At 55.7% G+C, this 24156-nt stretch overlaps 2 protein-coding genes across 5 annotated transcripts; both read left to right on the forward strand.

The window, feature by feature from the left end:
* Positions 1-377: 377 nt before the first annotated feature.
* LOC120390654 (acyl-coenzyme A thioesterase THEM4-like) lies at positions 378-8390 on the forward strand. Of its 4 annotated transcripts, none has more exons than XM_039513422.1 (7): positions 378-571; positions 1216-1358; positions 3797-3956; positions 5706-5871; positions 6015-6125; positions 7010-7134; positions 7927-8390. In XM_039513422.1, the coding sequence occupies exons 2-7, from the start codon at positions 1218-1220 to the stop codon at positions 7983-7985; spliced, it is 762 nt and encodes a 253-aa protein (XP_039369356.1). In that variant the 5' UTR covers positions 378-571; positions 1216-1217; the 3' UTR covers positions 7986-8390. The 4 variants fall into 4 exon arrangements, with proteins under 4 accessions (XP_039369356.1, XP_039369353.1, XP_039369354.1 ...); XM_039513419.1 differs by having other exon boundaries at positions 379-571; positions 1213-1358; XM_039513420.1 differs by lacking the exon at positions 378-571 and adding an exon at positions 824-1059 and having other exon boundaries at positions 1213-1358.
* Positions 8391-8441: 51 nt separating this feature from the next.
* Positions 8442-22160, forward strand: C2CD4D (C2 calcium dependent domain containing 4D). The gene is made up of 2 exons (XM_039513418.1): positions 8442-8575; positions 20059-22160. Exons 1-2 carry the CDS (start codon positions 8528-8530, stop codon positions 21343-21345), a joined length of 1335 nt encoding a protein of 444 aa, XP_039369352.1. The 5' UTR covers positions 8442-8527; the 3' UTR covers positions 21346-22160.
* Positions 22161-24156: the final 1996 nt, after the last annotated feature.

Genomic DNA, 24156 nt, shown 5'->3' on the forward strand with positions numbered 1-24156 from the left:
GTGGGCGCTAAGGAGCTATATGGTCCGGGGACAGGAGGGCTCTGTAGAGCTATGTAGGACCTGGGGGGGCGGGGGGGAGGGCTCTGTGGGCGCTAGGGAGCTATACGGGACCTGGGGGAGGGCTCTGTGGGCGCTAGGGAGCTATACGGGACCTGGGGGAGGGCTCTGTGGGCGCTAGGGAGCTATATGGGACTCGGGGATAGTTCTATGGGGTTCTAGCCCGTGGGGGCTGTAGAGACTGGAGGGGCTGTGTAAGCCCCAGCACTGTCTCTCTACATGGGGGGCCTCAGCGAATCTATGGGCCCGGGAAAGGTGTAACGGCCCCGCCCCCCCGCGGGGAGGGAACGAGGCTGCTGCGCTCCGTCCGTTCTCCCCCAGTTCCCATGGCAACAGGGAAGAAGGCGCCGGAAGGGACGGAGCTGCGGCGGCGCGCCACCCTTGTCACGTGGCGGGGCGCGTGACGTCACGCCGTTGTAACGTCTAAGCCGGCTCCAGCTCCACGCCTGACGTTGGGCTGCCGGTGAAGCTCGCTGGGGGGAGGAGGGAGCTGCCACCTGCACTGGGGTCAGAGGTCAGTGGAAAGCCCCCCCCGGGGTCAGAGGTCATCCTAGAGCCCCCCTAGGTCAAAGATCTGCTGGGGCCAGGGGGGTCATTCCAAGGTCAGAGGTCACTCGGGGGTGCCCTGGGGGTGAAGTTCGAGAGGTTGTTTCCTTCCCCCCCAACCCCCCCCCTCAGTTCCTTAGGGCACCCCCCAGTTGTGGGATTCCCCTTCCTCACTTGTTGCTGCTGCAGCCTGGCCTGGGGGGGGGGGGGGGAGGCTGAGCCGCACGGAAGCCCCCCCCCCCCGCCAGCCCCCCTTTCAGGCCAGTGGTGCAGCTCTAAGCCATAAAGCCCCTGCTGGTGTGATAGAGCCTGGCTGGGGCTAGTCCGATCCTTGCTGCGCAGCCCCAGGCAGAAAGGACAGGATTGCCCCCGAATCCCCATCCTGCCTCTGCCTCCACTGAGCTCCATGGAGTTTCCCCAGATGCTGCTAACCAGCAGTTGTGAAATCAGCATCTGGTGAGTAGGCCCCTTCTGATGCCGCTAAAAGCCTGAGGGGAGTGATTCCTGCTCTTTGCACCCGGCTGCATCACTAGCTTGCCTTACAACAGAGACAACATGTGAGGGCTGCGTTGGCAGAGCAAGTCTCAACGTTTGCTGTCTCTGCACTAGAAGCCATGTGGAGGAATTGTGTTAGGTTGGCAAGAAGGGGGCTTGGTCACGGTGCAGTCCTCCGTCCGGATCCAACGGTGTCACGCTGCGGTGTCGTTCGAGGGTTAAGTCCAGCTGCCCCATGCAGTTCGCTCTGGAACTCCGTGGTGAGTATCGCTTCCCAGTTTGAGAGATGCATGAACTGAGCAGGGGACAGGGAGCCAGAAGCCAACAGGTTTTTAATCTTAACTCTGACCCTGACTCTGTTGTTGGCCTTGAACATATCACTTAAACCGGGTCAAAGGTAATCTGTGATCATTCAGTTTCTGGGTGCCCAGCTTGAGGTCTGCTCTTCAGGGATACTGAACATCTCCCAGTGACTCTGCAGTTGTGGGCACTCAGGATTTATGAATATTAGGCCACAGTGTTTCAGCTTGAATTCACAGATGTTGAGGCACCTAAAATCAGTGTCTAGTCTTAATTTCTCAACCCGTCTGCCTCCCAGTTCCCCATAATGTGAAGAGAGAGAAATGTCTTTGGGGGGGGGGGGGGTTTCCTACCCTATGGCGAAAGGCATTATATAATCGCCAGCTACTATTAGTGGTTGTACATTTTGAAAACCATTGAATTAAAGACAGTTCAGCTTCCTCCTATCTATACAAAATGATTTCGTATTCTAGCACAGAACTGCAGTTCAGATATATGCTTTTAAGGTGAATCTTCTCCAGCTTACCCATCTAATAGTTCAGTTGGCTGAAAACACCTCTGATGGAACAAAGAAGACAAAATGGAGAGAAATATCTTTTAATCATTCCCTAATTAACTTGGTGAAAGCTGTATGTTTGTTTAAAAATGTGTCTGTGCTGAGAGAATGGGATGAGTGGCCCTGTTTCCCCAGGCTACTGTGAGGAAGGGATGGCTAGCAATTGCAATTCTCTGAAAATAATCAGGAAGAATTCTTGTGTCTGGAATATGAAGCATTATGAACAACACCATGTTATAACAAAGATGCTTTTGCTTTCTTAAATATAACAAATCAATCCCATCGGAATTTCATTTGCTATATTAAACTTTTTCTTGAGTATCTCATAGATTGTTCTGTGTGATGGAATTATGCACCATCTTCACTTTTGTTCCTTAGAACAGTCACAGAAGACTGTATGCCAATAAAATCACATGAAGGCATTTTTAATCCCAATTCCTGGCTTGGAAATATTTCTAGCAGATAACGTGATTAACACATTAGGGCTACCTTTGTTACAGGCAGCAGTCTCCTGAATTATAACACACTATAGGATTTGGACCAAAACTTGAGGTTTGAAGAACAAAGAGCAATAGAAAAGTTTTCACAGGCTTTGATTGTTCTTCAAATGAAGAGTTATTTTTTAAAACCAAACTTTGATCTGCTACGGTTTGTAATGTGGCAGCAGAGGTGCTAAAACTGAAAGTGATTGTAATCAAAAGCAAAAGCGACTTTATTGATCTGAGATGCATTCAGTCAACAAAGCATCCATAATGACTAAATTGGATTTGGAAACTTGTAAATCAGTTGAGTTAAAAAAAAAAAAAGAAACACTTAACTGTGAGTTGTGTTTATAGTGCGATATTTTGCTACCCCGTTAAAGTATACTCTGCTTACTTGGGGAAAAAATTATATACTGCTGACTTGATGCCATTTGCTAATTGTATCCAGTGCAGGAGGAATCACTCCATTTCTACCTTGGAAAGAATGTTCAGAATATTTGGCTCATTGTGTCTAACTAGATCTCACTAACAGCTGGACAAGGTGGGGGGCTGAAGACTGTGTGCGGACCACTCCAGTCTTCAAATATGTGAAAGACTGTTAGAAAGAGGACAATGGCCAGTTGTTCTCCGTGTCCTCTGAAGGTAGGATAAGAAGTAATAGGCTTAATCTGCATCAAAGGAGACTGAAGTTAGATGTTAGCAAGCCTTACAGTCAGCAGGTTTTTCTAAGGGGAGGTTTTGGAATCCCTATCATTAGAGGTTTTTAAGAACAGGTTAGACAAACTAATACTTAGTCCTGCCATGAGTGCAGGGGGCTGGACGAGATGACCTCTCGAGGTCCCTTCCAGTCCTACGATTCTAGGAAACACCTGTCAGGGATGGTTTAGCTTTACTTAGTGCTGCCTCAGTGTGGGGGACTGGACTGGAGGACCTCTCAAGGTCCCTTTGAACCCTAGATATCTATGATAAGGTGCCCTTCTGTGACTGGATTTGTGTGGTGGTTTATTCTGTCTTGTGACTGCTTCTGAAAACCTGTTCCGTGTTCACTAGATAAATAACAGCATCCCTTTGCGTCATTGCATGGAAACCTTCTCACAGGAAGTAAGTGGAGAATGATGTTTTCCAAAAGGGGATGCAGTCAGGGCACCTTTCAGAATTGTCCAGTTAGACCCTATGCAAAAAAGAAACCCAACACAAAGCAGGCAGATTGCATATATGACTGTCTGGATCTCTGCCTTGTCAAATGGGGTGGATTAAAGCTTTCATGGTGCTTTGAAGGCTCAGAGTGCTAGATGAATGCTTAGCGGGGTAATTAGGAGATGGTCACCAGCTTCACGATATCTCAACAATTTCTTTTCAGACCTGGTTCTCTCAGGCCAGACAGTCGAAGGATTATGCCCTCCCCAACTCCAGCTGGAGCCAGGGCATGATGGATTTGTATAGCAGGTTCCTGGAGATGTGTAAAGATGGGACATGGAAAAGGATTCCTTCCTACAGCAATGCTATTGATCATATACCAGGCAAGGCTTTCTGGGGTGTGCTTGCGTGCGTGTGTGTCTTCCTCTTGAATTCTGTATCAAGTATTCACCCTACTTCCTTTATCTTGTCTGATATGTGTTGGGGTTGCCACTAAAGCCTTGAAGACATGAACTGGTTCACGTGATTGAGTTTTCCTCCACCAACACTGGTGTAAATTCAGAATAGTGCTAGTGGGGACTGGTGTAACTGAGGGGAAAATCAGACCCCCCGTCTTTACCCTGAGATACTTTTTCTGTGTGTGTTACCACTAACCATCTCACATTCCTGTTGCCACCTCCTGGGTAGAGTCTAAATATCAACCCCAGCTCTGGCAAACAATGTCTATTCACTCTCCTGTTTGCAAGTTCCTGTTCTGGATCAGACCAATGAGCCATCCTGTCTCTGACAGTGGCTAGTAATACACCCCCTTTCCTCCCCTAGCGAATAACTATGCAAAGACGGTTGTTTCATCCCAACCCCAAGCAGCTGACGGCTCGGTTTCGATCCTGAACCTTGAGGGTGGATATGCCTTATTTACCCCTCTCTCCAGCTAGTGTAACTCTGGAGAATAGTTTCTTTATTTCTACCAGTGACTAATCTTTTTGAATCCTGCCTCTGTAATATCTTGTGTCCAGCATTTCTAGAAGTCAGTTACCAAATGAGAATGCTGTTGATGTTACTTCCTGTTACATTTCCTTGCCTGTATTTTGGTTTGGATCTAAACATTCCCCTTCCCTCTGTGCAGTCCAAACGGCAAATGTTGTTGTGGTCAGCTGTTTCTCCTGCAACCATCTCTGTGTTTCTTTCCATGCTGCCCTTTAGGCATGAAATATGCTTCCAGTCTGCCAAACCACTCTCCCCTCCTGCAGACTCATGTCCTGGGAGGCGCCCATAGGAAATGAGTCAATAATGAATATTAGAAACAAAAAAAAAACCTCTCTCTTCCTTGTCTCCCTTCCTCTGAGCTTCCCGTTGCATCCTGTGACCTCTGGGCCTGTCCGTGTTTTGTGGCTGGCTCAGCAGGAAGCACATTGTCCCAGCTTATCAAACAGCAAATATCAACATTTCACCTATGTTCTAGTGCAGGAGAACTAGAAAGTGAAACTGACTAGCCTGGCTTTACAGTTCAACCCGATTAAATCTGAAACGCATCCGTAATGGAAAAATAACCTTCGCCTTGTAACATTTTGAATCGTAACAATCCAAGGGGTCGTTAGCCACACAAGTAAGGGATTTAGACCCAGATCCATAAAGGTGTTCAGGCTCCTAACGTCCGCCATAGGCGCCGACTCCGTGGGTGCTCTGGGGCTGGAGCATCCACAGGGAAAAATTAGTGGGTGCTCTGCACCCACTGGCAGCCAGGCTCCCTGCCCTGCCCCCCACTCCACCTCCGCCTCCTCCCAGCGCGCCGTGTCTCTGCTCCTCCCTCCCTCCCAGCGCTTGCCGCCACCAAACAGCTATAGCAAGCTCTGGGAGGGAGGGGGGAAGAGGTGAGGCCAGGGTTTTGGGGAGGGGGGTGGACTGGGGGTGGGAGGGGGTGAGACTTTGGTGAAGAGGTTGGGGAGGGGCAGGGGTGGGGGCAGGGGCGGGGGGGGGGGGCGTCGAGCACCCACCGGCTCCAGAAGAAGTCAGCGCCTATGACGTCCGCAGAAATCTTTGTGCATCGTTTTTAGCCTGGTGCTGTGCCTTTAACTCCTAGCAGTTTTGTACCTCGCCGCTCATTTGTCATCACTTTTCTTCCACCCTACTAGAATCGCTGAAGCTGACGGCTGAGAAGGAGCGGAAGGAAACCCGCCTCTTCCCCAGAAACATGGATCTGGAAGGAGTGGGCTTCGAATACGCCATGTTCCTTAACCCGTCTGAGAAAAGGATGGTGTGTCTATTCCAGCCGGGCCCCTATCTGGAAGGGCATCCGGGGTGAGGAGGTCCCGTTAATTGTCCTACCCGAGAGTTGTGATCCGCTTAACCGCAATTGACTGGGGTGGGAGGGCGGCAGCACTCATGCCGCGGGAGATCACGTTCAACCCTTTCTTACGTCACCTTCCCAATCTGCCTTTCAGGTTTGCCCACGGGGGCTCCACTGCAACGATCATTGACAGCACAATTGGGGGCTGCGCTATATTTGTTGCTGGCAGGGTGATGACGGCTAACCTCAGTATAAACTACAGGAAGTAGGTGAATTAAGGCTTCTGTGTAGCCGCAGGGCTTACCGGTAAAATCAGGGGGCCTACGACAGGGCAAAGAAATTGTAAGCGCTTCGAGGCAGAGCCCATCTCCTGGGGCTGTGTTTGTGCAGCACCTAGCACCGTGGGTCCATGACTAGGGGGTCAGATAATGATAACTTCAATTGCATCCTGCTCTGGAATGGTTTGACAACTTGGGGCCTTTAGGTTTGTAGCCCCGTTCATCCAGAAAGATCTAAGCATGCTTCCAGCTCAATCAATGTACTATTGACCGGGCACTAAGGAATCGCTCGCCCCTCTACAACATCCAGACAAGCCTTTCTAAGGAACAGTGGGCTTGCAGTTAAGGCACTGGGTTGGGATCTGGGTTCAGACTCACTTTAAGACCCTGGGAAGCCACTAGATCTCTCTGTGCCTCTGCTCCCAGTCTGTAAAATGGGGACATCACCTTTCTACCTCACTGGGGTGTTGTGAGGATAGTCACGTCCCCCTAAGTACTCCTCAGAACAAAAGCTGGTTCGTTTCTATACGCAGTAGAGCAGCGTGCTATCTGGGATGGCTCTGCAAGCACTGGAGTGACAGTGCGGGTGAGGATGTGATGCCAGAGTAAAAAGCTGATGTTGGGAGCCACTGCTTAGATTTTCTGTCCTCTCTGGGTGATACAGCTTACTTGTTGAAGTTGTGTTCTCAATTTTAACCCAAGCTTAATGAAATTCTCTTCTAGGAAATTTTAGATTGCTTCACTCGCCACTAAAGTGCTGCCACCTCTGGGGTGGAACACAGTGGCTGTTTAACAGCTCACAGGTACTCTACTCAACGGCATAGGACAGGAAGTGGAATCTCACTAACAATCAGCTGTTTTCTTCTCGCAGCCCCATTCCGCTGGGCTCTGTGGTCTTGGTGGACAGCAAAGTGGACCAGGTCGAGGGAAGGAAAGTGTTTCTGTCCTGCCAAGTCAGGAGCATCGATGGCCAAACGCTTCATGCAGAGGCAACCGGTAAGGATCACGCAGCTGGCTTTACTAGAGGAAGCAGAAGCTGGGGATGCTTGGCCCCTGGGCAGTGGGGCCTCAGACTTTCTGTCCCAGTGGAAATAGCTTTGCATGGGGAACAGAAACGGTATCTGGCACAGCATGTGCCTTCCCGTGCTGGTACCTGGACGTGACCACCGTGAATGGACCCCTTGTGACATGGAGTCCTGTTTGCTCCCTCCCCTTCCTCATCGCCAAGAACCGTCTGTCGCTAGGTGACCCAGTCTAGATGGGTCATCAGTGAGGGCCGACCCCCGCGGGGCCTTGTACTCTAAAAGCACCAGCCGCAGCAGCAGCAGGCTCACCAGCCACTAGAGGGCAGCAAAGACCTATGCTATTAAAGCGCGGCGCACAGTGCAACCTGCTAGCCAGCCCTGTCCCGTTGACGTCAGGGCCACTTCCCTGCTGCAGGGCTCCTCGCTAGTGGATTGTGCTGTAGGATTGAGGCCTTGACCTGGTCTCTTTGCTGCGGAAGGTACACGCTGGCTGAAGCAGTAAGGAAATACCCGGCACTGGCCCTTGCTGCTTGCTTTGCAGAGACACACTGCAGCTCCAAGCCTCTGTCCCGCTCACAACCTGGGTGGAAGCTGCAGGGTCCCCCTGCTGGAGCTCTGCCTGTCTGAGAGCAGCCCTGTGCCATAGATGGCAGAGCACAGGACAGACGCTTCCTCTCCCTGGGAAGTGCCAGGGCCCCGCACTCTCTGGTTGCCGTGGCTGTTCTGAGCTGACACTTCCATCCTTTCTTCCGTCCTGGTTTAGCCCTGTTTATCCAGCTGGATTCCACAAAGTCCCTGCAGCAGCAGATGAGCTTCCAGTGAGTCGTCTTGCCCCGACAGACGACCAGGCTGCAGCCGAGCCCACTACGGCCTCTGCTTCTCTCCGGTCGCTAATTCCCTGCTCTGATCTCTCCTGTTCTGAAGAGAGAGCTCTGCCCTGGACTTCTCCTGATTAACAGTGACGTGGTGCAGCTTCTTCTGCATTCATCGACTCTCTGGAGGCCACCTCTGCCCATTGGGCTCTACCACAGCTGTCGTGTCATCCCACCCTTCGCCGGCCGGTCAGTTTCTGATTAACCTCCGAACATGAAGATCCCATTCGTTGCCTGCTGTACAGGGAACTGCTGCTGGCAGTCGGTGCCGCCTATGGACTTCAGCGGCAGCGAGCTCTGCATGTTGCTGTGTGTTACAACTTCAGATGTTTTATCAAAGGACAAATGCAATTAACCCTTGGTCGGCCACTTACTGCACTACAAGCATGTAGATTCTCTCCGCTCCTTCGGATATCTCTTACTGCGGTTTCCGTTTTGTCTGCCAGCCCTCTTGTCTGCTGAGGAAACTTGCGTGCTGGCTTGTGAGCCAGCATGCTGTCTGTCCTTCACAGCATACACGATTTACATGCCTCGGGCTGGGTAATGGGTTTTAAAACCTTACGCGCTAGTTCAGTTCAGGTCTAGTTCTACTAGACAGGGTGATCCAGACCCAGGTTGTATCTCATAGTGTTGGCTGTGACCCATTCTCCTTTAGCATGGAGAAGGGTGTGTGTGGGGGGGGATTTGGCTTCCATGCCTAAAAGAAGGAAACCTAGGACATAATTTGTCCCTGTCGTGGGAACATAGCGCACAGATGTGTTAGTGACGCGCGAGCCAGAAGAGAAGCCAGCCCCTGCTCTCGTAAGCTCTGCAGCACCAACGCAGGAATGAAAAAGTAAATCGGAGTCCGATTATGGGATAGATCTATGGAATTGGAAGGCACCGTCAGGCAAGAGTCACCGCCAAGTTTTGCAGAGACATTTTTAGGGCTGGTTGAAAATTTTCAGTCACAACCTTTTTCTTTTTCATGGAAAATTGGGCCTTTGATCAAACGAAACGTTTGCAAAATGCCTCTGCTTTCCATGGCAGACGTACGTGTTTTCCATCAGAAAACGGAACACGGGAATGGACATGATTTTGATTCCGAAATGCTGCTGTGATTCAGGTGCCTCTCGCTCCTGTTCTGTGTGGGCTGGGATCCCCAGCCAGGTTACATCTTCCATAATGCAGCGCAGCTGCCCTGAACAGGGGCCTGCCTCCCCAGGAGATTTTAAGCATGAGGCACCACAGCAGCATTTCACAATCACGCTATTTGGGTAGCAACAGATCTTAGTCAGGCTGAACTTCGTTTTCCAGGGCCCTGATCCTGCAGGGAGCAGATCTTGGAGCACCAGGTTGCTGCTGATTTGTGACCTTAACTATCAGTAGCCAGTGCATGGTCTTCTTTCCTTTGGGAGTGAGCTGTCATGGGGGGCGGGAGAGGGAGAGGAGGACTGGGGGGGAGGCAAAATCCTGGATTCCCTTCTGAACTCTGCCACTGCCTCAAGTGGTCATGGGAAAGTCACTTACCCTCTGTGTGCCTGGGTTTCCCTACCTGTAAAATAAGGGTAGATGAAACTTGCCTGTCCTGGGAGGAGAACAGTGAGGGTTAATTCAGTTTTGTCAAGCACTAGAAGGGCTAATTATTCATAGTAGATCTTTGGTTGCGTCTGGGATATCAGGCAAAGAAAATGCTAATGGAGGCGAAGGAAGTAATATATATATATAGTTATTTATTTTTGTAGTTAACTCACTGCAGTCTTGCTACATTAGCGAGAACAGAAGGTTTTGCAGAAGCCTGAGGAGTTTGCCTGTAGCTAATCTTGAATGGGATTTGAATTTGCTCACTAAAGAGTAGCAGTGATTTTTGCCAGTGCCTGCCACAGAAAGTTTGCGGTTGTGAGACCCAGGGATTTCCACACCTTGCTGTGACGGAGCAGGCTTTCAGGACAACTTGAAATCCTCAGTGGAAGGGGTTTGTTTGTTTTGTAAACCTCTCACCTTGTGCGAAATCTAACCTCACCACTATTGTCCTGGTAGCGTCGCTTCTCCCATCCTGCAGCTGCTCTGCTTCTGCAGCGAGACGGAGCTAATCAGCTGTAGGCTCTCATCCCAGAACCGAGCCAGGGGGCAATTTCTGGTCCTCGGTCCAAGCAGATCAAAGAACACCCATATGCTGGGACAGGGCCTATGTATTAATTAATGAATATACACAACTGAGCATTCATTGCCATAACTAACGAGCTCTGTGGAGTCACAGTGTGAACCAGCAGCGGGAGAACTGCCCACAGCTGGCACCATGGAAGTATTCGTGTAGATTGGGCTCTGGCATTTCTGCCATGGTGCTGTCAATCCCTGCTCAGGCTACACACCAGTCCGGTTTAACACTGCCTGCACCTGAGCTGTGGCCACGTTCCTGCAGTTACTACACCGATGGTGCGAGAATGCTTCTAAAAATTCTCACCATAGACAGCCTAGTGCAGGGCCGCCCAGAGAATTCAGCGGGCCTGGGGCAGGGCCAGGTCTTCGGTGGCAATTCAGCGGCAGGTCCCTCTTGGAGGGAGGGACCCACCGCCGAATTGCTGCCGAAGAATGAAGCGGTGGCAGTGGCTTTTTTCTTTTTTTTTTTTTTCTTTTTCTGCTGCTTGCGGCAGCGCTTGTACTCACCGGGCGGCGATCCGAGGCTTTGGCAGCACTTCAGCGGTGGGTCCTTCACTCGCTGCACTGAAGGACCCGCCGCCGAAGACCCGGAGCGAGTGAAGGACCCACCGCCAAAGTGCCCGGCTCGCAGGGCCCCTGTGGGGCCTGGGGCAAATTGCCTTCCCCCCCTCCCCCCAGGGCAGCCCTGGCCTAGTGCAGAGTGCTCCATAGGAGAAGCAGAGCATGAAACCGAGCAGGCTAGTTCCACCTTCAGAACTGCTCGAAGAACAAAAATAAACACGGCAGCAACGTGGCAAATCGGATCAGGTCGTGAAACTGGAATAACTGTTGGGCTCGCAGCCAGTGCCAAGAATGCGGGTAAGGGAATCTCTCACAAGGGACTGAGTCCTTCTGTTAGAGCCTCAATCTGGGGGCTGTGACGTGAATTGACTCTTTGTTCTTCACCCAGTGCGCAGGGTTTAAAACCTGGAAATCTGCTTTCTCAGATATCCTGGTGCCTGGCGGGGGAGAAGTTCGTCTTGGTTTTGAGTTGGATTGTTATCTTGTTTGTCACTGTTTGGAGCATCTCCATCTGAAGGGGAGGGTTTCTGCACACCCAGCAAGGATTAAAGATGTTTATTTTAGAACAGATACATGCTGGTCCTCTTTAAAAAAAAAAAATGTATTCTCCCTCCCCTTGCATGGAACTGTGACCGGGTGAACCCCCTGAACAGCATTGCTCTCGCATTGTGCTGTGTTGCAGTAAGCTGCCTGGAGAGGGGTGGGTTGGTTCTTAATAATAATGAGGGGTTTCCTGGTCTCTGCTGCTCTCTGTTGTTGCAGAAGCACCTGGAGGTCCCAGTCAGGGATCACCCCCCTCCTCCACCCCGGTGCTAGGTGCTGCACAAACACACATGAAGATGGTCCCCGCCGTAACGAACGGGTGTGAAGTATAAGATGAGAGTGCGGTAGCTACCTGGCTTTGTGTACCGCCAGCAGTGCCCTCCCTCCTGCCAAACGCTCCAGGCTGTCTTCTCTAGGTAATGCATCAAAACCCTAGGGACTGCCAGGCTGGAGCAGACCCGAGGTCCATCTAGCCCATATCCTATTTCTGACAGTGGCCAGCATGACATCTTCCGAGGAAGGCATCTGAACCCCCCAGTCGCAGATGTGGGATAATCTGCCTCCCCCGTCGGCTCTCAGCCTGATCCCTAACAAATAGCTTTGTGAACCCTGAAGCACCGGGCATAACCTCCCTCCTATACACTGCTAGCTTTGGCCAGTTCTGTGAGCCGTATCAGTGTCCCTCTTGGAATCTACGCGATCTCTGGCCTGCGCGATGCAGACTAGACCTGACCTTATTGACACACAGGGTTGTCTGTGCTGTACCTGGAGCTCCCTCGCTGCCAATAACTGGAGGCACTTAACACAAACCGGAGTGAGCACATCCCCACCTTTTGGTCTTCTTTCTCAGAGGTTGATCCTGAGGGGAAAGAACAAAGTGTAGCCTTGATCAAACACAGGGGAGGGTCGGGTCTGTACCTGCCTTTCCACCGGTGTTGAATTACTTTGAGTTAATTGGGTCTCTCTTAAGGTAAAAAGGAAGTAGAGTGAAGACAAGCCCATGCCCAGTTGTTTCCCCGCGCACAGCACCGCGAGCCAGGTAGTGCTGCCTAGGGGATAGAGCACCCACGTGCGACAAGAAGTGCTGGGGATTATTATTACGACATTGTTACTACGTGCAATAAAGGCCTCATCTACACTTACAAGTTTTGCCGCATCAACTGTGCTGGTAGAATTAAAGCAGCAGCCCTGCCTGGTGTAGATACTAGGACATCGGTCTAAAAGTGCCTGTGCTGCTCTAGTTTAATCCACTTTGGTGACGTGAGGTAAGCCACGCTGCTCTGCAGTGCCCTACGACGGTGTTACTGGGTCCACGCTGAGGCGTTTATCAGTATCGCTATGGGGGTACAATCGCAGAGCCTTTCCCAATGTAATGTAGAGCAGGCTTAAGCCTTCTGTATAAGCCTGCGTCCACACGAGGAAAAAGGATGCTTCCTTTACCACGTTAACACGCTAAACCCTAGCGAAGACAAGGCTGCTTGTAGTTTTCACCTGCGGTAGCAGGTCACGGTAACCACAACCGGGGAGCCCTAGGGTTGATTCTCGACCAGCTCACGTGTGTCAGAATGCCAACCGCCCGGGCGGTGCGCGGATTGAGGGGAGAATGAGGAAATCTCTATTATTTGCAGGTCTGGGTGTGGGGGGATAGGACGGGTTACTTGCTATGGCCTTAGATCAAAAGCAGCCGTTAGGGGAGCCAAGCAGGAAAGGTTAAACAATGGCCCTGAGAAGGGACCATCCCTATGGACGCTGGAACACAATAGCCAGGATTAGAGCCATGAAGAGGTGACTCCAGCTGATGTGGATGCGCCTCCAGGAGTCCCAGCGACACACCCTGGCAGCAGTCGAAATGCGCGTGGGCCAGTGGACGGGGCATGCGAAGCCGAAGCAGAGCAGGTTCGAGCTTATCCTGGGAGTGTTTCGGATGAGGACAGAGGTTTGGTGCTTTGGGAAATCCCATTAGGTGCCTCTCTGTGTCTTTAGGCACATAAATATCTTTGCAACCTGGCCTTGCAATCCGAATAATAGCAACTGAAGATTAGAAGCATTGCAATGTCGGGCCAGAAGGGACCTCGAGGGGTCACCTAGTCCAGCCCCCTGCACTGAGGCAGGACCAAACCTGACGGGAGTTTGTCCAGCATGTTCTTAAAAACCTCCAGTGACCTCCCTTGGAGGCCGGTTCCAGAGCCGAACTAGCCTTAGCGTTAGAAACTTTCCTAATCTCAGTCTAACCTAAATCTCCCTTGCTGCAAATTAAGCCCGTTACTTCTTGTCCTACCTCCAGTCGACCTGGAGAACAGTGGATGGCTGTCTCCTCTTCACATATTTGAATACTGTTATCAGGTTTCCCCCCATCCGTCGTCTTTTCTCGAGACTAAACCTGCCCAGTTGTTTTTTTTAACCTTCCCTCACACGTCAGGGTTTCTAAACATTTGATCATTTTTGTTTCTCTCTTCTGGACTCTCTCCAGTTTGCCCACAACCTCCCTAAAGGGTGGCACCCAGAACTGGACACGGGATTTCGGCTGAGGCCTCATCAGTGCTGAGTAGATGGGGACAAGGACCTCCCGTGTCTTACGTGTGACACCCCTGTTAATACACCCCAGGATGATATTAAGTCTTTTTTACACCTGCATCACATTGTTGACCCCGACAGCGGGCAGCTGTTCAGAGGTGAAATGTGCCTGTTCTCTTGAGCCGGAGCTCAGCAGATGGGTGTCACCCTCCCCAAACTTCACCCAGTGACCGATCCCTTCATTGGTTGCTGCAGCAGAGACGCCTCGGATTGAATGAGTTAACCACCCCCCACCACTCAGTGTGCCACAGCGGGGGCTAGATTCGGGAAGCACGGGGGCAGCCTGCCCTGCACCCGCTTGGAGATGAACAGGGCGAGCTCGAGTGCTCTCACTCCAGCACTCCACATAAGCACTATGGGAAATCGGTGTCGCTCCGTCGAGATCAGTGTTGTGCCAGTGGAAGATCCGGCTCTATCCTCTGCTTCCCTTGTGCATTTGCCATGGAGTTACCTGGGTCGTGCACCGTCTTAACGAGGCAAACCCCCCTTGCCGAGCGGCCTGTGCGGAACGATCGCTGGAGCATTCGGCCCAGGAGGTGCCACAGAGATTCCTTGAAGACGTTTGTTTGGGTCTCCGTTCTCAACCGGAGCTCAGAACCCCTGCCCACCCCCGTCTCCCTTGCTGCGTGTGCCGCTTGGCTCGTGCGCCTTTCCTGTTACACGTAGCGCAGACACGTCCCTTGGCGAAGGGATTAAGGGCTGCGTTAACAACAAAACCAGCTGCTGCTGCCCTGCACGGTGCAGCTTAGAGAATAACTTCTGGGGCTGGGAGTTTCCAAGGGATATTAGCGCTCCAGTTCCCACGGATCCGTCCCTTTGCCCGCTGCACTGTCTGTGCGATAGGAGAAGGGGAGTTCAGTGGGGCAGCATTTCCAGGGTTTATTTAACCAGGCTGGCTCCGTTCCCTGCCTCCAGCCTGTTCCCAACACACCCAGCGTCAGCGATGTTGGGAAGCATTTGACCTATATTCGCGAGGCGGGGACTTAAAAATGGCCCAAAGTCACAATCTAGGCAGCTTTCCTCCTCCGAAAGTCGTGATTTTCTGAGCCCCTGCCCACCGCATGGTGCTGCTGCAGTCTGTTTGCAGTCCTTGCTTCAGGACTGAAAGGGGACACGGGGGTGGCTTATTTAGCCTCGTTCACTGACCAGGTTGAAGTCTCGTACGAAAGGTCACTTGTGTGGCCCCGTCTTAACCTCCCTCCTGTTTCAAAAGCATCTTCCCGCCCAGCCGGGGCCGGGGTGCAGCCTGCTGAATGAGGGGTACAAAGCAGAGTCACCGCACAGCGGTGCGGGAGACAGGAGCCTAATCAGTCCCCTAATCATTGATGTTGACCTTTTCTGAACCTTTCTAGATCTTTTTTGAGATGGGGCGACCACATCTGCCCACTGTATTCAAGATGTGGGTGTCCCAGGGATTTATAGAGAGGCAATATGATAATAAGACAGAAAGTATCTCAGTGATGTCTGCAGAACACTGGGGGCTCGGAGGGGAGGGAGATGCGAGATGAACTATTTTGTTTCTATTCTGTGGGGGTGCTTATACCGCACTCATCACCGCAGTATCTGAGCGAGCAGCGTGACTAATATCTGGCTCGTGTGGCTTGGTTGCTCATCCTCTCCCCCGGGGGAGACGTGTGTGCAGTGAAGTGTCTGGTTTTGGTAGCACACACGTGGCTCTGTGGTAGGGAAGGCAGGTCAGAGAAATGTCCTTGCCCTTGGGTGGGCCTTCGTTCCTGGTGGGGGTTGTTCCACAATCTGGGATTGGCCTCCAGAGAAAGTTCTGCGCCCGCTCAGACGAGTACGTCATCTGTACGGCACCCTGTGTGTCAGGGGAGAGAAGTTCTCGCCCACCATCTTCATCCTACGGAGTCAGGCTCTGTCACCCTCCCTGGCCGTAGGCCATGGAGCGCCTTGTAGAGGAGGAGCGAGACCTTGACTTGGTGGGGAGCGGGCGCAGCGAGCGGAGGACAGGCGCGATGAGCTTGCGACAGCCTGTGTTGCTGAGGAGACGCGTGGCAACGCTCCGAGCGAGGGGCAGATTCTGGGGTGCTGACGTCTTCGTGCCCAGCTCTGCCACGTTGCTGCAGCAGAGCCGAGGGGTGACCAAGGCGGGATTAAGTGAGGCCAGGTCATCGTGCACTGGGGTGGGACGGTGTCTCCTAGCGGAGCAGAGATGTCAGAAGGTGTCATGTGCGTGATCCATCCTCATCCCCTCCCATGCTCACTCCCTTCTACCCCAGACCAAGATTTTGACAAGGAGGCTGGAGGGGGGGGGGCCTCCATTTCTGAGTCCAGATTCAGCAGGGACCACCCCAGCATTGTGTCTGACCTGCACATCACGGGCCACCAAACCCCACCCTGTCACCCTCCTATGGAGCCCAGCAGCCTGGATTAGATGCAAGTCTCACAGTTCCCCCAGAGACTAAGCACATGTGGGCCACAGGAGGCAGAGTGTGATGAGGTGAGAGATGCCTGTGACCTGTGCCGTACGCTGGCAGGGACGGTGAATTTGCCGCCCCCCATGCCTGGTCCTTGCCAATCAGACCCCGGGGGAAGAGTCTGAAAGTGACGATCCATATGAGATGTTTAGCAAGTTCATCTAAGGCCAGCCGGGAGCGTCGTGATCAGCTGCTCTCCCCTCCTGCGTCGTCAAGATTCCTGCTCCAAACCCGGGTCCAGAAGCCGATCGTTCCGAAGCCATCCCGCCTTGCTCTCCCGGCTCCCAAAGACGGTGAATCCTCCCTGTCCACTGGTTAGTGCCCCTTCCCCTGTCAACGCTGGACTGCCTGAAAATCTCCTTCCTTTGTCACCCTCTTGCAACGTTGGGCCAACTTCAGGCCCGCCCTAAGCAGGCCGGTCTATGGTTTTTATACAGCCCCCATCCCCTTCCTCTCAGAGCACCTCCCAGTCTTTAATGTCATTATTTTCATAGAAAATAAAGCAGGGCAGTGCTCCTAGCCTCATGGGACACATGGGGAAACTGAGGCACAGTGCAACACCAGGATTTGCCTTGGGTCATGCCGGGAGTCTGTGGCAGAGCGGGGAATTGAACCCAGGTTTCCCACGAGGCAGGTGAGCACCCTAAGCCCTGTTAGCCTTCCCGTGCCGGCTAGCTCAGCCGAGAACCTCAGGGCAGGTGCTGCTAGGATCTAGCAAAAGGCAGAAAGGTTCTGCGCACGTCCCAAATGCAGCAGTGAAATCCAGCCACAAAAGCCGCATTGTCCTGTTATTGGACGTGACCCAGCCCACCCTGGGGCAGCATGAGGGGAACAAAGCCCGAGGAAGGAGCGGCATCACATCAGTCAAAGCCTGTCAAGCGTTCGATAAGGAGAGGGAGGGGAGATGCAAAGTCCCAGGGATTTCCTGGTGCTGCAGGGGCTAGTGAGATGGGCCTGGGCCAGGGAAGGGCTAGCATGGGCAATGGGAGGGCAGGCTGCCCCTACGCATCAGCGGGGACGGCTCGTAGGGGAGGTCGGTCGTCACGGCCCATTCAGCTGCCAACGGACCCAATCGCAACGGAGGTTTTCCGACGTGGCCGCCTGCCCATGGCAGGGGGGCTGAGACCCAGCAACTTGCTTCCCTGAGCAGCCGCCAGCTGGCAGAGACGTCCCCTCGCTGCCAGCTGGGTCCGGATTCAAACCCAGCCGCCGACGGCTCGTTACTAAGCCAACAAGTTCGGCCAAGGAGCTGCCCCGGCCTGCGGCGCGCTATTGTTTGGCCAGCGCCGCCCTCGGCGAGGCAGGACGCGGCTCCTTCTGGTGCTGAGCCAGAAGGAGCAGAGGGGTCAGCCTCAGGTAAACAGAGAACCTGCTCTTTGCTCCTTCCCCAGAGGATTATCCTATTAGTGCAACTAACCACTGCCAGCTGGGATTCAACCCAGGACCTCCTCAGCTGAAATACAGGCTTCCCCCAGCTGAGCTATGTAGAGATTACAGGGATTTAGGCCCTTATGTTTGGCGGGGAGGGGGAGATATTCACCACTAACATCACAAGCTGGGACCAAGTAAGTCTATCAGCATGCAGCTATAGTAGGCTCTTATCCTCTACGTGAGCGTGCCGTAACTGAGCCATGCGCTCCATTCATAAGGGCCGTGGAGCGGATTCCTCTTGCCCTGCGGGGAGGCTCAGGAACGCCGCGTTGTCCGGTGGCCTCCACCTTGCCGGAGAAGCGGCATTTTGGGGATTGGAGGCGGGAGATTTGAACCCAGGGCCGAGGCAAGTGCAGCAAGCGACTCCAGCAGGGGGGAGAAAACGCCCTTTGTACCGCCTCCTCCCAGCCACGTTGCCTGAGGCACCCTCCCCCCGGTGACCCAGGAGAAACAAACTCGATAAAGGGCCCAGCCACGAACTGGAAACAAAGGCATCTTGCCTGCCGCGAGTGGCGTCTGTGCGGAGCCAGGTTGCGGCCCAGGGGCTGCTTCCTTCCTTCCTCGACCCGTGCGTGGTCATAAATATCCATCGCCCGGGTGGCGCTTGCTCGTTATGACGGAGCCCCCTGCTGGGACGGGAATCTGCGAGCACTGGGCTCCCTGTCTCCCTTCCCAGCAGCTGGCTGACTCAGAGTGTGACGCTGGGAGCCGAGCGCTATAAACCCCGTGGCAAAGGCTGGCGGGTCCCAGCTGCTCTGGCAGAGCAGGGAGAGCGTGAAGCCGAGCTCCCTGCCGAGGAGAGCGCTGAAGGCAGGTAAGGACGGGGGCTGTTGTTGATCCCACTTTGAAGAGGGAGCTGTTTACACCAGGGAACTTTTCCAGCTTGGCTTCTACAGGGGCGGGAGGGAAAACCGGCCAGGGTGCAGCGAGGGGCTTTGATGGTGGGTAGTTCAGGCCTGGGGTGGCAGGAGAGATGGGGGTGGGGGGTGCAGTTTCTAAGCCTGACAGTTGTTTTTTTGCCCTCGTGCCACGTTGGCTGATTACCCGTTGGCGAGGCAGCGCTGGCATCTCCCCCGGCCAAGGCGTCTGGGGGAGACACATGGCCTTTCGGAGCAGTGCAGAGGATGGAGGGCTCTCCCTGTGGGTTAGGGTTGGGAATGCAACTCGGGGCCCACTGGCTCTGCAGGTGTGGGGGGGGCAGGATGTGGGGTTTAAGGGCTTTGAAAAATCTCTCATTGCTACTGACAAAAATGACTCCAGTATTTTAAAATATCAGCGCTGCTGATTAAAGCAGAGGGGGGCTGGGAGTTAGGACTCCTGGCTTCTAGTCCTAGCTCTAGGAGGAGAATGGGGCTAGCAGATTAGAGTTGGTGGCACTGGGAGTCAGGACTCCTGGGTCCTATCCCCAGCTCTCAGATAAGAGTGGGGTGCAGTGGGGTGGACGGGGAGCCAAGACTCCTGAGATAAGGAGGCAGTGATGTCTAGTACCTACAGTCCTGCCAACCTAGGTTCTAGTCCCACTGGGTCACCTTGTGAGAATCCCGCCTCCTCTCTGCCTCAGTTACCCCATCTGTGAAATGGGCACAATGATACCTGCGTGGTTTGAGACCCTCCAACCCAAGGGCTAGACAAGTGCAATGTGTCGGCGGGTCCTTCTTTGCCACCTGAGTGATGGGGCAGATTCTTCCATCCCACCTGAACTCTGAGCCTCTCTGGCTATTGAAACACGAGGCCACATATCAGGGCCCTAGCACAGCTCTGCCCCGCCCCGGGGGATTACTGCCAGCCCAGGGGCTCTGGAATCTAAACAGCCGGATGGGTTCCTAGGCAAGGAAAACACCCGTTTGTGAGGGGCCACGGGAGATGTTTGCTGGGCCCAAGGACGCCTCTGCTCTGCCATGAGACGGCGCCTGGCTCCTTTCTCCAGCTGCGCTGCGTGAGCGCCACCCTTTGGGCCAGGCATCATCTGCCCCCTTTCCCCTAGCTCTTTGCGCAGGGCAGGAGAGCCCCGCTGCCCTCGGGCGTGAGCCGTGCTCTGTCGGCAGTGGGTCCCAGGAGCCGTTTGCCTCAAGGGGGCTGGGTTTGAGGGTAGCTCCCGGGAGGTGAGTCCGTAGGGGTGTGCACGGCATGAGCACCGGTGCTAGCGTTTGCCTTGGCAAAGGCTCCGGGGCTGTAAGGCGCAAGAGAGCCCAGCCCCTGCCCCCAACTGCTCTGAGTCTCCCCGCCCCACTTCAGAAGCAGCTCTCTAGGGTGAGGAGAGGACGGGGCCTCCAGGGCTGGCGATCCAGCCCCTCCCACCCTCCAAGGCTTTAACTTGCTGCTTCTGGTTCTTCCTAGGAGGCTTTTGACTTCAGGCCCTGGACGAGGTTTCCTCTGGAGAGAGCAGCTGCCCAGCGACCTGCTCCCCGGCGGCTGACTCTGCCCGGGCCGCAGCCCCCGGCTCCCTCAGCCCCCGACTCCACTGAGATGTTTCTCTCCAGACCGAGGGCCACGAACAGGAAGCCGGGCCCGCTGCCCACCTGCCCCAACGTCCTCACCCCCGACCGGATCCCCAAGTTTTTCATCCCCCCCAAACTCTCCACCCTGTATGGTAGAGCCCCGGGCGGGAGCCCCGGTTCCCAGCAGAGCCCCCAAGGGACCGGGAGCCCGGAGACACACAGGGCTCTGAGCAGAGCTGCCGATCGGCGTGTCACCCACGCGCCGAGCCTGCACCAGGACCCTGTGGCCAGGGCAGAGGGTGAGGCTGGCCAGCAGCTCCCCCCTGCCTGCTCCATGCCCCACCTCGTCAGCCCAGGGGGTTTCCCCCTCCTGCCCGAGAGCCCCCACACGCGCCGAAGGGAGTCCCTCTTTCACACCACGTGCCCACCCCACCGCATCTCCCTCGATCTCTCCCCCGAGCCCGGCGCCAGGCTCCTGCCCCCAGAGCTGCGGCCCTGGCGGCCCGTCTCCCAGCCCCACGCCTTGGACAGCGACACGGCCTCCTCTGCGGGTTCCTCGCCCTTCAGCTCTCCGGTGCTGGGGCACTCGCTGGCCTGCCAGGCCCACTGGGGCCGGCCCCTCTGCAGCCGCACCCTGGATGCCCAGGCCGGGGGCCGGGCCAGCTCGCTGTCTGCCGAGGAAGCCAGCTCTACGGACGAGAGCCCCAGCTTCCCACGCCGACAGGCTGAGCCCAGCTGGGGGGCAGGGGCCAGGCTGGTCCCCCCACCCTTCTACCCTTTGGACTTCATCTGCCGCCCCCCGCGGGTGGCCCAGGAGAACACGGTGGCGCTGAGCCGAGGCGGGTGCCTGCGCCTCTCCTCCGAGTACGTCCCGGCCAGCTGGCGCCTGCACGTCCGGCTGGTCAGTGCCGAGGGGCTCTACCCGCGGCCCTGCGACCCCCGGCGCGTCGGCTGCTGCGTGGCCCTGCAGCTGCGACCCGGCAAGGCGCCGAAGCAGCGCAGCGCCGTGGTCAAGAGGAGCCGGAGCCCCATCTTCAATGAGGACTTCTTCTTCGAGGGCCTGGCGCCCCACGAGCTGCCCGCCCACCGCCTCCGGCTCCAGGCGCTCAACAAGGGCTGGGGCGTGAGGCGGGACGCCGTGCTGGGCGAGGCCGAGGTCCCGCTGCCTGCCCTGCTGCCCCCCTAGGGGCCTGGGAGGAAGGAGAATCAGAGAGCCACGTTTCGGGGGGCTGGAGGACCTATGGCTACTGCCCAGCAACCCCCCCAGCCCTCCCCAAAATGACCGGGCTGCCCCAGCCCCGGATGGACAAGGGCTTGGCGTCCCCATGCCCCTGGCCCACCAGGTGTGGGGCGCTCGGCAGGGGGGAGCGCTGGCCCCCAGGCTCTCTGTGCAGGGGGCGCTGGCTGCCTGGCGCCCAGCGAACTGTTGGTTTATTTTTTGATAATAAAAAGGAGCCTGTGCTGCATGGGATCCCGGCTGTGGCTGCGTGTGGGGGCGCCGGCTGCAGCAGGGAGAGGGCCAGGCCTTCATGGAGAGAGTGTGTGGCGTGAGCCACCCTTTGCCCAGCCCCTTATCTCCTCCCATTGCCTCCCCTCCCCTGCTCTGACTCCAGCAGTTTCTCTCCACCTGGCAATGTGGGGAGGTGTCTCGCTCTGCCCGCAACATGCACCACCTCTGGATCCGGTTCCTGCTGCAGGGAGGGGGGAGGAGACACGCCAGCTGAGTTTGCAAATAGGAGAAGAGAAAGCTGACAGCCAGCCAGCCAGCTGCCTCCTCCTGCCCCGGGGCTCTGAGCTGTGGGACAGCACAGCCGCTCCGGCAGGGGTCTGAACCTGTAGCCTCCAGTACTACACTCAGGAGGCCCCTACTGCTCACACTATAGGTGGAGCTCTAGCAACAGCTCGCAGTAGTAGGTTCTTACCCTCTTCTGTGAATCAGCCACAAGAGGGCAACACAACTCACATTGCAGGTGCCACAAGGGTAGAAAGCAACAGCCTCCTCCCCGCTCGGGTGGCTGAGCGGGACAAGGGACGAAAAGGGCTGCAGGGGGAGAGGCAGCCGCAGGACAATGTCACGTCTATGACCTCCCCTCACCCCTGCAGGATGTCAATGTGTGCCCCACCCCCACTCGCTGGGCCCAAAGGAAATGCCATGCCTGGGGGATGCATGTGCACCCCAATGGGCCCGGCTGGCATGAAAGGGCCAGCCCCCCTCGCCCTCGCATGGGGCCCGAGTGAGGTAAATGGAAGGGCTCCAGCTGGCTTTGCCACAGCTGGGGCGGGCCAGGGCCCCTCCGCTCCTCACTGGCTCAGGGCTCCCTGGGGTGCTGGCATGGGCACCGTGGCATGGTTGGGAAACCATCTAGCTCCATGGCAGGCGCAGACCCTTGAGGACATGGACAGGAAACCCACTGGTGGCCATTCTGGGGGAGCCCCACTCCAGTCCCTGCCCCGTGGCCAATTCCTCACCCGGGAGGGGGGATGGCAGCATGGGGTCTGCGCCGGGCCCTGAAGGCAGGGGGCAGACCCGCAGAGGGAGACAGGAGGGCTTGCAATGGGGCGGCCGTAATGCCCCCCAGAGGCGGGGCGGATGGTAACGGGTCATTCAACACTTCTGCCAGCCCGGAGTGGGCACCGCAAGGGGCTTTGTGGCATTGTTCTCAGGAGAGAGCACGACACCTGGCACTGCGGCAACCAGAACGTGCCCGGCGCTGCACAAGCAGCTTCACCGGCCAGCCTGCGCCTCGGCTCCTCGGGACCCGGGGAAGAGCGAACGTTTCTGGAGAAGTCACCCCCGTCGATCGGAATGAGACCCTGGGGGAGCAGGCACAGAGCCCCCCACTGCCATTGGACCTGAGCACCTCACACCACCTTCATCCTGCCGGCCCCCACCCCTGCAGGCAGGGGGGATTGGCACAAGGCTGGGGGCTCAGTGCCAGCAGAGAGCAGGGGCAGGCCCTGGCACAGGTGGGGGGTGGGGGGAGACTTAGCTCATGGCAGGCACTCAGGCCTCATGGAGGGAGGGAGCCCGGCCAGCAAACCCCTCCGTGTCTCACCCCCCGCCCCCGGTCTCGCTGCTGCGCCCCATGGCTCTTCCCCACTCTGACCCAGCCCCCCCAGTCCCTTGTGCTCCCCCTGCCCCCATGGCTTCCCCTCCCAGCATTTCAGCTCTGTTGATCTTTGCAGCTGGGTCTGTGGGGGATGGCGGGCGGGGCTCAGATTGGCACTGGGCTGGGGGGGGATCAGAACCAGGGCGGGGGAGGCGTGGCCGGTTTTGTCCCATCCTTTCCAGCACGAGATCCTAGTGCTGCCCCCAAGCAGGCTGCGACTGCGACATTCGGGTGGGTCTATAGGGGCAAGCGACATCGACAAGGCCCCTAAATCCACCCCCGGTGGGGCAGGGCGTTGAATGGGCAAGATGCTGACAGGCTGGGAAGGTTGGAGTGGCTCAAACCCCCAGACTACGTGCAGCGTGGGAGAAGCCGGCCCACGGGCCTGGTCTGGCCTGGCCACAGGAGGGCTGCTGGCCTTTGTGGGGGGCTCTGGTGTGCCAAGCCCCAGTGAAACAACAGCAAAAGCAGCCTTCAGTGCGATGCCCAGCAGAGGGCACTGCTGGGCAAAGGATCGGCCCGGCTGCAGCCCCGTTCTCCGCAGTTTGCCTCGGCCCAGCAGAGGGCAATCAGCTGTGGGGGGTTCTTCCTTAATCTGGGGGGCAAGGGTGTCTGGTGGTTAGAAGAGTGGGGCACGGGGAGTCAGGACTCCTGGGTTCCATTCCCAGCTCTGCCACTGCTTTGCTGTGTAGTACTGGCTGGGAGGAGGGGCGGATGACTCTCTGTGCCTCAGTTTCCCCTCATAGGCGTTTAGGAGCCAGGGCAGGTTTCTTTTCCTTGTTCTGGGTGGGGAGAGGGGTCTAGTGGTCAGTGGAGGTGACATGGAATCAAGACCCCCATTCCCACTGATTCACTGTGACCTTGGACAAATTGCTTCCCTTCTCTGT

The sequence above is a fragment of the Mauremys reevesii genome, linkage group 24 (genome assembly GCF_016161935.1).
Source record: "Mauremys reevesii isolate NIE-2019 linkage group 24, ASM1616193v1, whole genome shotgun sequence".
Lineage (NCBI taxonomy): Eukaryota > Metazoa > Chordata > Testudines > Geoemydidae > Mauremys > Mauremys reevesii.